Consider the following 16,742-nt stretch of genomic DNA (forward strand, 5'->3'; position numbering starts at 1 on the left):
CTCATAAGAGTCCTGGTCACTGCCTATGTAGGGTATAGAAGTCTCTCTCTGCCTGATCTAAGGGGGACAAGGGAATAGAATCTGAGACTAAAGCAGAGAGGCTATTGGCTGATTCTTCTGAAATAGGATGGGCTGGAATCCCTGAAGTGTCATAATCTTGCAGGGTGTTGTTATCCTACAAATGACAAATTTGGCAAGAAGATTAGTGGAGTGGAGGACCTGGGGGAGGAGGCTGATCATATTGACAGACTAGTAGAAATAGTCTCAGAAATATGAGAAGCACAATTATTTTAAGGTCCAGTTATTATATTACTTACCTGTAACAAATTTTTACTTCTTGAAGAGGTGTTTGAGGTCCTTGATGGGTTCACAAGAATAGGTCTTCGGTTGTGGTTCCTGTGGGGACTCATGAGAAACGGGTTAAATTTGAGATCAGTGAACACAAGTGGCTATCCCTGAGAGCTTTACTGTAGTTGGGGTGCTTAGTAGGATCTGATATAGACTCTTCCATCTGGATTGTAGTTGGGACTCAGAACAATTATAACCTATTTTCTCTCTCTCTCTCTCTCTCTCTCTCTCTCTCTCTCTCTCTCTCTCTCTCTCTCTCTCTCTCTCTCTCCCTTGTTAATCCTCACCTGAGGATATTTTCCCATTGAATGTTTTAGATAAGGTGGAAGGGAGGTAGGGAGGCAGAGAGAGAAACATTGATGTGAGAGACAGATTGGTTGCCTCCTGCATGACTCCAACCAGAGCTGGAGATAGAATCTGCAACCCAGTATGTGCCCTTGACCGAGCATCAAACTAATGACCCTTTGATCCATGGGCCAATCCTCTAACCCCTGAGCCAAACCGGTCAGAGCTGTAACCCATTTTCTAAGGCCCAGGAGACCTTCTTCATGGTGTAGGAGGGGACTTCTGGGGACTGAGGGAGGTTGGGGAACAGAGGTTTTTCCTAATTGTAAGACCTTGGTGAGTGCTATGAGTTCAGCTTTTTGAGCTGAAGTAGTAGGGGGCAGGGGTTTTGCCTCTGATGTTTCCTGAAGACTGACAATGGTGTACCCAGCCCTTCTAACCCCATCTTGCATAAAACTGCTTCAATTTGTAAGCTATTCTGCTTCATAATTAGGTAAAGGTTCATCTTTTAAGTCAGGCCTGCCTGAATATACTTATTCAGTAGTTTCTATGCATTGCTCTGTGACCTAGGTTTGTCTTTGGTGGTAGGAGGGTGACAGGAGTGAGAGTCTGACAAACCTCAGGGTTAACCCAGGAGAGTCTAGGAGGAGAGCCTGCTGTTTACTTAGTCTCCCCCCTATGAGCCATTGATGTCCCTTTGTTTTTGTTTTTAAAAAAATATATATCTTTATTGATTTTAGAGAGAGAGGAAGGAAGAGGGAGAGGGAGAGAGAGAAACATCAATGAGAGAGAAATATCGATTGGCCGCCTCCTGCATGCCCGCCAATGAGGATCTGGCCCACAACCTGGGCATGTGCCCTGACCGGCAATCGAACTGGTGACTTCTTGGTGCATGGGTTGATGCTCAACCACTGAGTCACACCAGCTGGGCCTTGTCCCTTTATTTCTAACACACCTTGTGCTTGATGGGGTTCTGTATGTCAGTACCTGCTAGGGCTCTTAAACAATGTGGCCTGCTGGCTGCTATAGGATCTAATTGTTTTGAAAAGTAGGCTACTGACCTTGCAGCCAGGCCTAATTTCTGGGTGAGGACTCCAAGTGCTATTTGTTGTTTTTCTGCTATATATATAGGGTAAATGGTTTTTCTAGATTTGGCAGCCCCAAGGTGAGTGCACTGCTTAATTTGACTTTTTTTTTTATCCTCACCCGAGGACATTTTTCCATTTTTTTGTTCAGGTAGAGTGGGAGGGAGAGAGAGGAACAGAGAGAGAGAGAGAAACATCAATGTGAAAGGGACACATCGAGTGGCTGCCACCCGCACGACCAACCAGGGCCGGGGACAAACTGCAACCGACGTACGTGCCCTTAGCGGGAACTGAACCTGGGTCTCTCTGGACCGCAGGCCGACGCTCTAACCGCTGAGCCAAACCGGCCAGGGCGCCTTTTTTTTTAAAAAAACTGATTTTAGAGGTAGAGGAAGGGAGAGAGAGAGAGCAATGAGAGAGAAACATCAATCAATTGCTTCCCAGTTTTGAACCTGCAACCTAGGTATGTGCTATGACCAGGAATCGAACTTGCAAACTTTTGGTGTATGCGACGACGCTCCAACCAGCTTAGCCACCTAGCCATAGCTTGGTTTGACTTTTAACCTCTCAAAGGCCTGGTGGCATTCAGGTGTCCAGTCTACAGGCCCTGTCTCCCTTTAAAGCATCATATAGAGGTTTATCAATTAGCCCCAAACCTGGTATCCACAGGTGGCAGAAGCGGGCTATTCCAGAAGTCCTCGAAGCTGTCGTTCACTTTGTTGGACTCCGAGAGCCAGTATGACCTGTTTTCTTTGGGGAACAGGGCCCGGGCTCCTGGGGTTAGTAAGTACCCTAGGTATTGGACCTGCTAAAAGGTTATTTGGGCGTTTTTGGGAGAGACTTTATATCCTCTATGTGCGAGGAAGTTTAATACCAGAATGGAATTTTTATCTGAGTCCTCTTTCTTATTACTGGAAATTAATAGGTCATCAACATATTGTAGGAGGATCCTCTTGGTCAATTGGAGTTCTCTTAATTCCTTGGCTAAAAGATTTCCAAACAAATGGGTTCTGTCCCTAAAGCCCCGAGGGAGCAGTCCATGTATATTGACAACTTTTCCTAATTTGGGGGTTAGTCCAGTCGAATGCAAACAGGTACTGGGAGTTTTGATGCAGGGGGATGCAGGAAAAAGCATCCTTTGAATCTCCTACAGTAAATTATTTGGCTTCTCCTGGATCTGAGTTAAGATAGTGTAGGGGTTTGGAATTACAGTATGTACTGGAATTACAGCCTCATTTACTGCCCGTAGGTCTGTACACACTGGCACCCTCCATCCGGTTCTGCACTGGGAGAATAGGGGTATAGCAGGGCACTGGCAGGGCCCGAGGAGCCCATGCTTGAAATATTTCTCAGTGAGAGGTTTGACCCCTTTTAGGACCTCAGGTTTCAGAGGGTATGGTCTTTTGTTAGGGTAGGGTACCCCTGGTTTTAGAGATATCTTGACAGGGGGTATGTTTGTTGCCCTGCCTGGTATTCTAGTTTCCCATACCTGGGGTTGAATTGGATGAGACAGATTCTGGAATATTCATTTCTGGCTCAAGGTGAGAAGTTAGGTTGACCATCAGGTATAACAATGAGGGTACATTATATTCTATAACTAATGCTCCTAGGGTAGTTCCCAGAATAGACAAGTTGTCCTGCCCTGGATGGTTTGGCTCAGTAGTTGAGAGTGTTGGCTCATGGACCAAAGAGTTGTGGGTTTGATTCCCGTCAAGTGCTTGTACCTCAGTTGAAGTTTGGTTCCTGGCCCTGGTCAGAGTTGTGCAGGAGGCAACCAGTCGATGTGTCTTTCTCACATCAATGTCCCTCTCTGTCTGTCTCTCTCTCTCTCTCACTATATCTGAGGATAAATGGAAAAATACCCTAGGGTGAGGATTAAAAAAAAAAATCTGTCTCTCCTAAAAAAGGGAATGGGGCTACAAGAAAGGCATGGCTAAAAGAGATTTCTAAGGCTTTAGCTGAGGTGTCAGACCAGACCTGGGTTCAGCCACTTTGGTACTTGAGTTCTGGCTAGAAAAGATTCAAAGGCAAGACTCAATCTATAAGAGAATATTTATTTGGAAAATCACCGAGGTATAAGAAGTAGTTTGTAGAAGAAATGAGCCGAGGAAACAAGTTATAGAGGTAAAGGAAGGGCCCTTGGGGCTTGGGAGTGAGGAAGGTAAAGGTGGCGCCGTGAGCAGAGCATGCTGGCTCCTCTGTCCTAAGGGTTTTTAGGGTAGATTTTAAGGGCGGTCTGGTCCCAGTGGAAGATCTCAATAGACTGTTCAGCAGCTTTCAGGTGTATCCATTCAGGGTCAGGGTCTCCACTGATGGCTTGGTCTGCACCAGGGCAGGGATTCATTATCCAGTGCAGCTGGTCCCTGAGCTCATTGCTTGTCTTGTTTGTTTGCTTTTCTGGGCCTGAAGCTAAAATACAACTGAGGCCTGTTGTGTTTAGGGAGGAAAGGTCAGGGCTTTCAAACCACATGACCATCAATATGCTAAGAGAGGAAAGGACACCCTGGGATGAGGTCCCATCCTATAATTGTCCTTTGTTAGACACCTAGGGCTTTTCACCCCAGTGACCTTCTCTACCTGGCCCCAGCCCAGTGACCTTCTCTATCCTTGCTCCACTCAATCTGTCTAACCACCTACCACATCTCTCTCTCAATGATTTGGTTCTGAATTCTTTCAGGGAAAAGGAGCGCAGGGTCTCTTCTGTATCTGCTTACTGCTGAAGAGATGTGAAGTTTCCTTCAGAGCCCAGAGATCCTTGCTCTTTGTCAGAGGGATGATGAGGCCTGAGTACAGGAGGTGGTGATGGTGTCTAGAGGTGGTATTCCCTGAGTACAAGTAGGGCTGGTGTGGGCACTCTGTTACAAATCTTAGTATTACTGGGTCAAAAGCTAGAATGAGAAGAATTATGACAAATGATCCCATGTAAGGAAAAACGTTTACTTCTCACTAATTTCAAGTCAAAGGATGGGAGAAAACTGAAACGTTAGTTTGGAGGGTTGTAGATAAATATTTAAGAAAGTTAGAAAAATTCAGGATCCGGTTCAGTTTATAGGTGAAAAATATAAAGCTTTTAATTGAACTAGAGTCTAATATTTACAATGGGGAATTATAGAGTATTGAAACACATCCCCCCCACTCCCCTGGAAAATTATCCTCATTTTTATCAAAGAGACCAAGTAAGACCAATTTCTTTACTACTTTAAGTCTAGTTTCAATATGGTCTGGTTATTTGCCTAAAGACAGTAAGAATAGCAATTGATTATATAGGCTCTTTTAAATATGCTTTGCTGGAATCTGGCCCTCAGTGCAAAGAAGCTGAGGCCCCTAGTAGCCAGTCAGGATTTCCTGCAGTACCTACAGACTTGGGTGAATTCTTCAAGTTCTTGAGGTTCCTTTCTTGCCATCTCTTGGGAGAGCAACCTCTGCTCCTTACCTGGAAAGACTACTGTGAACCATGTGACCAAGCAAGGTACTAGGCTGTTTCCCCAACGGGCTCTTAATTGGTTTCAAAGTCAACCTTTATTCCTTGGGCTTTCTGGAGACATCCAGAGCCAGGCATGTCTCTCTCACACAGGACATTCCAGTCAAAGTCTTGGTCAATAAAACCACAATTAGAAACTGGTCTTACTGAATTCATGCAAAGGAACATATTGCCGTGACTCACTCATTAAGAATTGCCAAATTCTGGAGGTAGGGAGAGAAATGTATAATTTACCAATGCTTTAAAAAAATGTCTCCTTATACCTGAAAAGCAAGAGGATAATCCTTGTTCTTTTAACAAAGTGAAAAGAACCAAACTCTGTATTTTTATCTTTAAATTCATTTATTTAATTAAATTTATTATTTAGCTTATATTTCTTTACTAACCTTTTTACAACTTTTATAAATCTTTTTACAACTTTCACAAACCTTCTTATCCATTCAGAAATAACCAGCTTTAGAACAACTTACTTTCTCTTTGTTGTTGAAAATATATCTCCATATCTTATTCCTTTTTATTACCCAACCCATACAATTTATTTCCCATTAGTTAGAATTCTTAACATTTAGAAACCTTGATATTTTTTAAGTGACAACTAAAAAGTAAGTAATTAGTATCTTTTAGATTGTCAAGTACATTTTATAACTTTTAGAAACATAGGCTCCTCCATTGGCAAACACATGAGACATAGTTCTAATAAAATATAAGATATTTACTATTAGCCCCAAATCTATTTTCTGGCTTTTTTGTATTAAAAGGCCAAAAGTAGGTGAACTTAAGACTTGTCTAGCAATCAATGTTTAAAGCTGAAATGAATTAATTGATCTGCTCAGATGGCTAAGGTTTTTTTTCTTTCAATAAGGATTACTTCCCAGAAACTTACATTTTAAGAGATGGCCCAGATAATTCTTGCAGAAGACCAAGTACAGGGAAAGAAATGCAAGCTTCTCATAGGACATTGGCTTCATAAAGCCAATCATCTATAAGCATTTTGAGCCAAACAGGAGAGGTTTTGGGAAGGTAAAAGGATTTAGTGGGCTCTGATGTCCTGGAGCCATACCTCTGACCCTGTAAAGACTTTATTTGTAAAACAAGGACAGTATTTTTTAATACCTCAAGGACTGGCAAATGTTGACAAAGGACTCACAGATTCATTCATCCATTTTTGGAATGTTTCTTTCCATCTGGGTATATTTTTTTCTCAGGCTCTGTAGCAATTAATTACAGAGAGATTTAGTTTAGTACAGGTGGCACATAGCTGAGAGTCATTTCTGAGAGCCACACGGCTTTCGTGTATGGAAAAGACATGTTGATCTAAGGAGGCCCCATCCTCCATTCACTTCCCTTGGGAATGGCAAAACAGGTGCAGCTGCAGGATAGTATTAAACTTTATGGTGCCATACACTGTCCAAACCTCTCCATTGTCCACTTTTCAGTGGGGCCAGGTTATGTTGCAAAAGAAGCTTGAGGGACTCAGGGTCAAATTTCTCCCATTTGGCAAATATGTATCCCAAAGGGGTATCTTGAAGCACTGTGGATTGGTACCCTGTCTTCAGAGAGACAGATAAGTTCCAAGAGTTAGAGGTGTCCCTGTTAGTCTGGGCTGTTTTGGGCTTTCCTGCAGGCACCTGATGCCTGAAATCCAGCAGGCACATGGAACCCCTACCTGCAGGCACCCGGCACCCCAATTCTGCAGATAACTGGTGCCCCAATCTTGTAGGCACCTGGTGTCCCAATCCTGAAGGTACCCATTCAAGTGAGTTGTGCCTCCCTTAATGACTTCCAGCTCTAGCTAGCCTTACTGGGGATTCCCTCTATCATATCTATCTGCACAAGGTGTGTCGGGTACCTTTGTCTCCTCAAACGGAACACCCATCCTACAACTCCAGCAGTACAGCTAGGATCTGTTTCCCTGTCTTTCATCTTTCTAAGAGCCCTGGTCCTTCAGGAAGCCTAGGACAGAGAGAGCAGCTGCTACTCATAAGGAAGGAAGAGTTCCTGTTAATTTATCCCTGAGGCTCTCATAGAAGTTAGAAATAAAGATAAGATGGTTAGAAGAGTATGGAAGGAGTTGAGGGTGGTTCAGTTCCCCAGTTTCAGGGGCTTTGGGGAGTATATAGAAAAGATGTTTTAAAAGACAGGGAACCCACAAGGGATCAGAGAAGGTTTCTGTTGAGCCATGTATGTTAGCTGGGCTAGCCTGACAGAGGCAGCACCTCCGGCCCTAAAGGCAAATCTTCCCTAGGAAGATTAGAAATTGCTGATATCCCTTATCTTTAAAACCAAATGAGTTTATGCTCTCATTTATCCAGCAAAAGTTTTGTTCAAACCCTCAGAAAGCAATTCTAATGGAAAAGCACAAGTTAAAAAGCAGCTATTCATTTTTTTTTTTTCTGTCCTTAGTTATCTCAATTCTTATCTATAGCCTAGGGTCTCTCAACCCTTAACCTTTAGCTTCACCTTGAGGATTTCAAAAAAACAGCTTAAAGAAAGTCAGCCTCTTACCTTAAAACAAAGTGGTCTGGAATTCCAAGAAACTCACCCAAGTCCACCCAATGCAAAGCAAGGAGCTGGTGGGCACAGTGGGTTCCTGCTAGTACCTAGCACGGGTCTGGGTCTGCAAGGTGGTCCTTGATGGGCTTCTCTGGAATTCTGCCACACATTCTGAGTCATAGTTCGAATCACAGCACCATAATGTTGTAGGAGAGAACGGCCCCAGGTGTTAGACTAGTGAGGTGGGACCAGACCTGGGTTCAGCGACCTCAGTACTTGAGTTCTGGCTAGGACAGAATTGAGAGCCAAGACTCAAACTATAAGAGAGTCTTTATTTGGGACATCACCAAGGTAGAAGAAGCAATTCGTGGAAGAAATGGGTTGAAGAATCAAGTTATAGAGGTAAAGGAAGGGTCCTTGGAGCTTGGGAGTGAGGAGGGTAATGGTAACTTGCTTGGGGAGATGGGGAGGGAGAGCATGCTGGGTCCTCCCTCCCAGAGGTTTTAAGGGTGGAAATTTTAGGGGAGGTGCCAAAGGAAGATGCCAATAGAATATTGAGAAGCTTTCCAGGTGTGTCCATTCAGGGTCTAGCTCTCCACTTATTGATTGGTTAGTGCCAGGGCAGGGGTTCACTGTCCAGTGCAGCTGGTCCTGAGGCAACCATGGAGTCACCTTTTTGGTTTTGCTGCTTCTCTGGGCCTGGAGCTGAAATACAACTGAGGCCTAGATGTTATGTCTAGGGAGGAAAGGTCAGGGTGTTCAAAGCACATGACCAACGATATTCTAGGAGAGGAAAAGTCACCCTGGGGACGAGGTCCCACCCTACAATTGTCCTTTGTTAGACACCTGGGGCTTTCCACCCTGAAGGCCTTCTATACCTGGCCCATTATCCTTGCTCTGCTCACTTCTGTCTGACTGCCCGCCACAGCGGGATTGAGTGAAATGGTAGCATTGAGGATGCCCATTCACCCTACTGATCAACGTGTTATGGAAGAAAGAGGCCCTGGTGAGTGAGTCAGAGCAGAGTAAGCAGCCCTCATGTATAATAAAAAATGTAATGGGCTTACCTGCTACGTCAAGGGTCACCCAAGGCTCCTGTGGCATGATGGCCTGATGGTCAGTCTGTGAGGTACGAGGTCTCAGGCACCATCAACTCTCAGGTGTCTTAACAATCATTGCTTTGGAGCCACTAGGTCCTTTTGGAGCCTAGGACACTGGCTTTTCCAGTGGCCTTTCTTCTTGCAGAGGGGGCATGGCTTACTGTTTTTTCAACTTGCCAAAGGTGCTTATAACTTCTTGATGTAATTTTTTCTATTCTATATTATACAAATATTTCTAATCTGTTGCTTGATGCTGAATTTTTGTTTCATCATTTTTGTTATTCAACTATTTAAAAAATATTTTTCTTTGCCTTCTGTTTTTATCTTACATATTCTGTATACAGTGATACCTCGGTTCTCGAACATAATTCGTTCCAGGAGGACGGTCGAGAACCGAATTGTTCGAGAACCGAAGCAATGAAACCAATAGGAAAGCGTGACTCCACAAAGCGTGACTCTCTCTCTGCACTCACACTGATGACGCAAGCAAGGCGCGCTGGGCCGAATGAACGCCATTCGGCTCAACTCGGCTCATCTCGGAAGTTCGAGTTCCAAATATTTGTTCGGATTCCGAGACAAAAGTTTCTCGAATCTCCATTTGGTCGAAAACCGAGGCGTTCGAGAACCGAGGTATCACTGTATGATGCCATTAAACACACACACACACACAGACACCTTTTTTTTTTTTTTTGGTTGTTGTTAATCCTCACCTGAAGATATTTTTCCATTGATCCTCCCCCCCCCCCCATGGGCCAATGCTCTCACCACTGAGCCAAAAGGGTCAGAGCTCATTAAATATTTTTAAAATACAATAATAAAGTATTATAGTATCAAATGGGAAAAAACAATACATTAGTCATTTTTAATTATATCAATCATTTTTTAAATAAAAGATGGCCAAACTCATACATACATATTGGTTTGTCACAATAATGAATAATATTAGTTAGTTAATTAAATTCCCCAAAAGATTTCACAAGGAAATTTCACCTTTCACAAATACATGGATGGACCTGTGAAATAAGCCAGCCAGAGAAAGACAAATACCATATGATCTCACATAAATGTGGAATCTAATGAAAAAAATAAACTAATGAGCAAAATAGAAACAGAGGTATCAACGCATGAAACACTGTCAGAGGGGAGAAGGGAGAGGGAGGACTGGATGAAAGAAGATGAAGGAATTAGCCAAAGAATGTATGTGCATAACCCATGGACACAGGCAACAGTGTGGTGATGGCCAGAGGGAAGGGGGTCGGGGACTGGGTGGAGGTGGGCAAAGGGCGGGCATGGGGGCATCTGTAATAGTGTCAACAATAAAAATGAAGAAAAGAAAAAATTGTAACTGTGAGGTGATGGATGTTAACTAAACTTATTGTGGTAATAGTTTGTATATATATAATGTTATACACCTAAAACAAATGCAATGTTATATATCAATTATATCTCAATAAAATTGGAAATGACAACTAAAAACAAATTCCCTAATTTTAAATAACTTTGTAAAAACTGACCTTTTTCACATTTGCATGTGCCACAGATAGTAGTGCCTGGGTTTTAAATCTTGACTCATAGTTAAAGAGCATGTTTTATTAATTTAACTGTGGAATTTTTTAAATGAAAGCAGATATACCAATAATAACAATTGAGGTGGTGAGAAGTGGTCATGATTTTTATAAATCTTGAAGAGAAATTGTAGAGGATTTTGTGATGCTATAAAATTGGGATGTAGGGGGAAGCAGAGGAATGAGGATTGTTTCAAGATTTTTTGCATGAGCTCCTACAAGTTACCACCGACTGAGAGGCTTCAAGTGGAGCCAGTCAGATAGAGTGCGGAACCTCACTCTTTTGATGCCATGTTTGAGATTATTATTGGTCATCCAGGTGGAGATGTCCAATAGCCAATTTGGCATATGACCTGAAGTGAGTAGGGAGGCTTGAGCTGGAGATATATTTTATCTTTAGGATATAGCCATGAAACTTCTGAAACTTCAAATACCAACATTGAGAGGTAAGTAAAAGGAGGGCCTGGTCAATGAGATATAAGAATAATGAGTGCTTGATGAGCTGTAAGTCAGGTTTAAATATATACAGGAAATAATAATCAAGGTTGTCAGATACTGCTAGTAGATCTCTTAATATGACGACTGCTAATTAACCACTAGAGTTAGTACTATGACCTTAATAAAAGCAGCATGGTGAGTTGCAGACAAAAGCCTGATTGATTTGAGTATGTGAACAAATGGAAGGAGAAGATGGAGGTACTATAAATGTGGACAACTGTGTCAAGGGGAGCAAAGAAATGGGGGCACTTCTAATGGAATTGAAATGTCTTTCATTAGAGGATGAAGAGGGTCATGCTAAGATTAGTCCCCGTGGATTCTAGAGCCTTCTGTATTTTTTTTTAGGGGGTAAGAGAGAAAGAGAAACATCCATGTGAGAGAGACACATTGAGTGGTTGCCACCCACATGACCCCAACCGGGGATGGGGACAAACTGCAACCGAGGTACGTGCCCTTAGCGGGAACCGAACCCTGGATTCTCTGGTCTGCAGGCTGATACTCTAACCACTGAGCCAAATCAGCCAGGGCAGATTTGCTTTTACCATGAATTTTTATCGTCCTGTTTGTATGAATAATTAAGGGTGTCATCCTATCAAATATATTTTAAATGGCTTATTGGACTATACTCCTGCTTCACTGATCATGTAAGTTTTCCTTTAAAATTGAGAAAGTAGCTTTCAAGATGGCTATGACTTTTGATGTAGTAATTTCAGCATGATGCTATTTCCAGTGTAGTTACAAGGTAAACAGTAAATATGTCTGGTATGTATGACCTCCAGCAAGAATGTGAATAAGTTGTGTAGATCATTATACAAGTGCTGTAGCCGGACACTGAACCTGCTCTTTGAGTTCTTAACCAAAGTGATATATATCTGCCTTTTGTTGTTGTTGTTGTTCAACCATACTGATTTTATTTACTTATTTTTAAATTTTAACTTTATTGTTGAATGGATTACAGATGTTCCTCATTTTTCCCCCATTGACCCCTCCTCCCCACTCCCACCCCCCTTTTGCCTTTTCCCACACTGTTGTCTGTGTCCATTGATTATGTATATGAGTTATTTGGTTTATTTCTTCCCAACCCCCTTTCCCTTTGAGATTTGTCAGTCTAGCAACCAATTTGTACTTTTTAATCCCTTCAGCTTTTTCCCCCATTTCCCCAACCCCCCTCCCATCTGGCACCCAACAAAATGTTCTCTGTATCTATGAGAATGTTTCTGTTCTGCCTGTTCATTTTGTTTGTAGATTCAATTGTCGATAGATATGTATTCATTGCCATTTTGTTTGTTCATATTTTTTATCTTTTTCTTCAAAAAGACCCTTCAACATTTCATATAATAATGGTTTGGTGGTGATGAACTCCTTTAACTTTTTCTTGTCTGGGAAACTCTTTATATGGCCATCAATTCTAAATGACAGCTTTGCAGGATAGAGCAATCTCGGTTGTAAGTTCTTGCTTTTCATCACTCTGAATATTTCTTGCCACTTCCTTCTGGCCTGCAAAGTTTCTTTTGAGAAATCAACTGACAGTCTTATGGGAACTCCTTTGTAGGTAACTCTTTTTCTCTTGCTGCTTTTAAGACTCTCTCTTTGTCTTGAACCTTTTGCATTTTGATGATGATGTGTCTTGGTGTGGGCCTCTTGGGGTTCATCTTGTTTGGGACTCTCTGTGCTTCCTGGACTTGTATGTCTGTTTCCTTCCTCAAGTTAGGGAAGTTTTCTGCCATTATTGTTTCAAATAGGTTTTCGATTTCTTGTTCTCTCTCCTCCTTCTGACACCCCCAAGATGCGAATGTTGGCATGCTTGAAGTTGTCCTAGAGGCTCCTTACACTATCCTCATTTTTTGGGATTCTTTTTTTTTTTTGCTGTTCTGATTAGGTGTTTTTTGCTTCCTTATAGTCCAAATCAATGGTTTGCTTCTTGACTTTACCTACTCTACTATTGAATCTGTGTAAATTATTCTTTATTTTAATTAGTGCCTCCTTCATTTCTGACTGTTCATCCTTCATTTCTGACTGGTCCTTTTTTATGATCTTGAGGCCCTCACTAAGTTTGCTGAGGTTCTCACTAAGTTCTCTGAGCATCTTTATGAGCAGTATTTTGAACTCAGCATCTGTTAGGTTGCTTATCTCCATTTCATTAGTTCTTTTCCTGGGGTTTTGTTCTGTTCTTTTATTTGGGACCTATTTCTTTGTCTCCTCATTTTGGCTGCCTCCCTGTGTTTGTTTCTGTGTATTACTTAATGAGAGGTATGGGGCTAGCTGAGACCAGATGCTGCTTGTTTGAAAGAATTTAGGAAAACCTGAAGCAGGATCCAAGACAGGCCAATCCTATGGTAAAGCAACTGGCAACAGCTTGGGTGGGCTTGAAAGTTGGGTGGGGCAGGGCCTCAGGGAATCACCAGGGTGGGGCAAACAGTGTGAGCCAGGTTGCTAGAGTCCCAGATATGGTGGCTGTCTGCTGTCCCAGGGAAGGGCTCACCAAAGGAACAAAAGCCTCTGACAGCACATTTGTACTGGAGAAAGACCCCTCTCCAGCCCTTGCTCCAGTGCCAAACAGCTCAGTTCTTCCCTGTATGTCTCTGGCGCCCCTCGAGCTGCCTCCCCTCCAAGCTTAGAGGGAGTGAGTCTGATAAGTCCGTGCATGGGTCCTTTAAGAGGAGCTGCCTGGGGCTCCAGCTGCCTCAGCCTCCCTGAGCCTCAGTTCCCACTGGCTTTTCCAGCCAGAAGTGATGGGGACTTCTCTTTATGGCACTGGAACCCTGAGCTGGGTGCCTGGTGTGGGACGGGGACCCCTCAGTCCTCAGGGAGGACCTTTCCAGCTGAGGTGTCCTCCTAATTTTTTTTTTTTTATCCTCACCCAAGTACATTTTTCCATTTTTTGTTCAGACAGAGTGGGAGGGAGAGAGAGAGAGAGAGAGAGAGAGAGAGAGAGAGAGAGAAAGAAACATCGATGTGAAAGGGACACATCGAGTGGTTGCCGCCTGCACGACCCAACCAGGGGACTAACTATAACCGAGGTACATGCCCTTAGTGGCAACCAAACCTGGGTCTCTCTGGACTGCAGGCTGATGCTCTGACCACTGAGAAAACTGGCCAGGGCTGTCCTCTTAATTTTTATCTGCCACACCTGGGTGTGGGACCAGTCCGTTGTGCCTCCGCCCCTCCTACCAGTCTCAATGCTGCTGTTCCTTTAATTCCGTAGTTGTAGGACTTCCTTTCAGCTTGATTTCAGGCAGCTTTGAATGATGGTTGTTCTGTAGTTTAGTTGTAACTTTGATGTGGTTGTGGGAGGATGTGATACCGCGTTTACCTACACTGTCATCTTGACCGGAAGTCCAACCATACTGATTTTAAATGTCATACAATTTACAGGCAGAAAACGATTTTGATTCTCATTGTTTAATAAAATAATATATTTTAGGTGGAGAAATGAAAGATTTATTTATATAAACTTATCTTTTCCTTCAGTTTTGTCAAAGCAACACGCTTCGCAAGTTCTGGTTAGGAAACGCCGTGCGAATTCTGGTCTTGAAGAAACCAGGCAGGGTAATCTTGAGAGAGAGTGCATCGAAGAACTGTGCAATAAAGAAGAAGCCAGGGAGATCTTTGAAAATTACCCTGAAACGGTAAGAACTCATGAAAGTTAATGTTAGCACACCTAGACATGCAGTTACAAACAGAATTTTTCCAGTGTGAGTCTGTGTTCCTTTTTAACATTAATAATTGTGTTTATATCATGTTTCATATGTAGTAGCCATGGAATCATTTCAGAAGGATGCACCTTCAAAGGGAGGTGGACTAGCTAGGAAGACACTACTGTCAAAAGCAATGAGCTCTAACCAAACTATAATTCAACTATACCTCATTGTCAGCAAATAGTATCCTCCTCATGGTTTGTAAATACTTTCTCCCCACCAGAATTTGGTAGTATGGGGTAAGGGGGTAAGGAATCTCAAGTATAATGTGTGTGTTTGTGCACATGTGTGCACACCAGCAGGTGATTGCATTGTTAACACATACTTAATTAAATCACACCATTGGCATTTTTAACCAGCCTTTTCATCGAGAGCTTGGTAAAGGTTAGGTACTCAGTGAATGCTTACTGAAGAATTTATTCAGCACCGTGTTCCCTGAGTATATTTTAATCTATTCCATAAAACCTTGGGAACTTTCCTGAGCCATTTTATATCATCAGTCAATCCTGGGGTTAGAATGTACATCTTAGTGGATTAATTTTTCCAAGTTAGTTTAGAAAAATCTAATCATACACATTCTTAAATATCATAAAGAAATATGACCTTATCTTTAGTCCTATTATTTCCTGGAGGAGGATATTCTCTAACATATCCTGTGGGTAGCAGGGGTATAAATAGTGCCTCTAAGAATTCAAGTTTGATAATCTTCTTGGTTACCTCAGATATATTTTCTGAGATGAACCTTATAGCCAAAAGGAAATGAGGAAGAAAACGTATACAAAGTACCTCCTTTACCTCTGCCATGGCTCTTGGAACCGTGAGACTAGTTGAGAGATAATGAGGAAGAATCATTCTCCAGTTGTAGAACTTGTCCAAGACAGTGATAACTTGTGTTCTTTTGAATTCTTTTACCTCCACCTACCTTAGTAGGTTCAAAGGGATTTGTTTCTAAGGTACAAAAAGATTCATTTTATTTTAAATATGCTTTTATTGATTTTTTTTTTAAGAGAGAGAAGAAGGGAGAGAGAGAGAGAAACATTGATATGAGAGAGAAACATCAATCAGCTGCCTCCTGCACGCCTCCTACTGGGGATTGATCCCAAAACTCAGGCATGTACCCTGACTGGGAATCAAACTGGAACCTCTCAGTCCATGAGATGATCCTCAATCCACTGAGCCACACCAGCTGGGAAAAGATTTATTTTGAATACCCTCTAGGATTGAAGCAAAATGTTTCTCTCAATTCTGTTGCTTTTGTAGATAAGCAATTGGCAAGACAAAAATATTTTATTCCACACAATATACAGAGTATTCTTATTTTGTAGGAAATAGATACACACATGCACATACATACATACACACACACATTTATTTTTATTATAGAAATTTAAAATGCATACTAAAGTATCTAGAACAATGTAATAAACCCCTCTGTACCTTCCTCCCACTTCAACAATGATCAGCAATCTGCCATACTTGCTTTGTTCATTTTCTACTCCACCCACTCGAATTTTGTTTTGTTTTTCTGGAACATTTCAAAGCAAGTGTACATGGCTGAGATATCATATATATCACACATGTTGGCATCTGAGTAGCAAATGGGGTGCAAAGCCGAAGACCGTAGTGGAGAGAAGGGAAGAGAGTGGGAAGGGAAACTCGTGAACGTTCCCTCTCTCCTCCACTCATTCTGACATCAGCCACCCTGACCGAAGAGAAAGGTGTGACAAAGGAAGCAAGGGGAGAAATAAGCCCTGGCCAGTTTGGCTCAGCGGTTAGAGCGTCGGCCTGCGGTCCGGAGAGACCCGGGTTCGGTTCCCGCTAAGGGCACGTACTTCGGTTGCAGTTTGTCCCCGGCCCTGGTTGGTCGTGCGGGTGGCAGCCACTCGATGTGTCCCTTCACGTCGATGTTTCTCACTCTCTCTCCCTTCCTCTCTCTCCCTCCCACTCTGTCTGTACAAAAAAAATGGAAAAATATCCTCGGGTGAGGATAAAAAAAAAAAAAAGAGAAAGGTATGACAAAGGAAGCAAGGGGAGAAATAAAAGGAAGGAAAAAACATTTGTGCCGCTTTTATCCTGCCGCATCCACTCGTTGTCCACAACCCCAATACCCTAGCCGACATTCCCAATCTCTACCCTATTGTTTAGCTCCACATTATCCCGAATGTTTTCTTTTCCCCATCACATAATCT

General features: G+C 42.5%; 1 protein-coding gene across 1 annotated transcript in view; it reads left to right on the top strand.

The window, feature by feature from the left end:
• The window catches only part of PROS1 (protein S), an 89,238-nt gene that overhangs the window by 20,102 nt on the left and 52,394 nt on the right, over nucleotides 1-16,742 (top strand). Inside the window, exon 2 of the mRNA XM_036243411.1 lies at nucleotides 14,327-14,484. Within this exon, the coding sequence (XP_036099304.1) occupies nucleotides 14,327-14,484 (158 nt within the window). The remainder of the gene's footprint in view (nucleotides 1-14,326; nucleotides 14,485-16,742) is intronic.

This window comes from Molossus molossus, unplaced genomic scaffold (genome assembly GCF_014108415.1).
Source record: "Molossus molossus isolate mMolMol1 unplaced genomic scaffold, mMolMol1.p scaffold_m16_p_5, whole genome shotgun sequence".
In the NCBI taxonomy this organism is placed as follows: domain Eukaryota; kingdom Metazoa; phylum Chordata; class Mammalia; order Chiroptera; family Molossidae; genus Molossus; species Molossus molossus.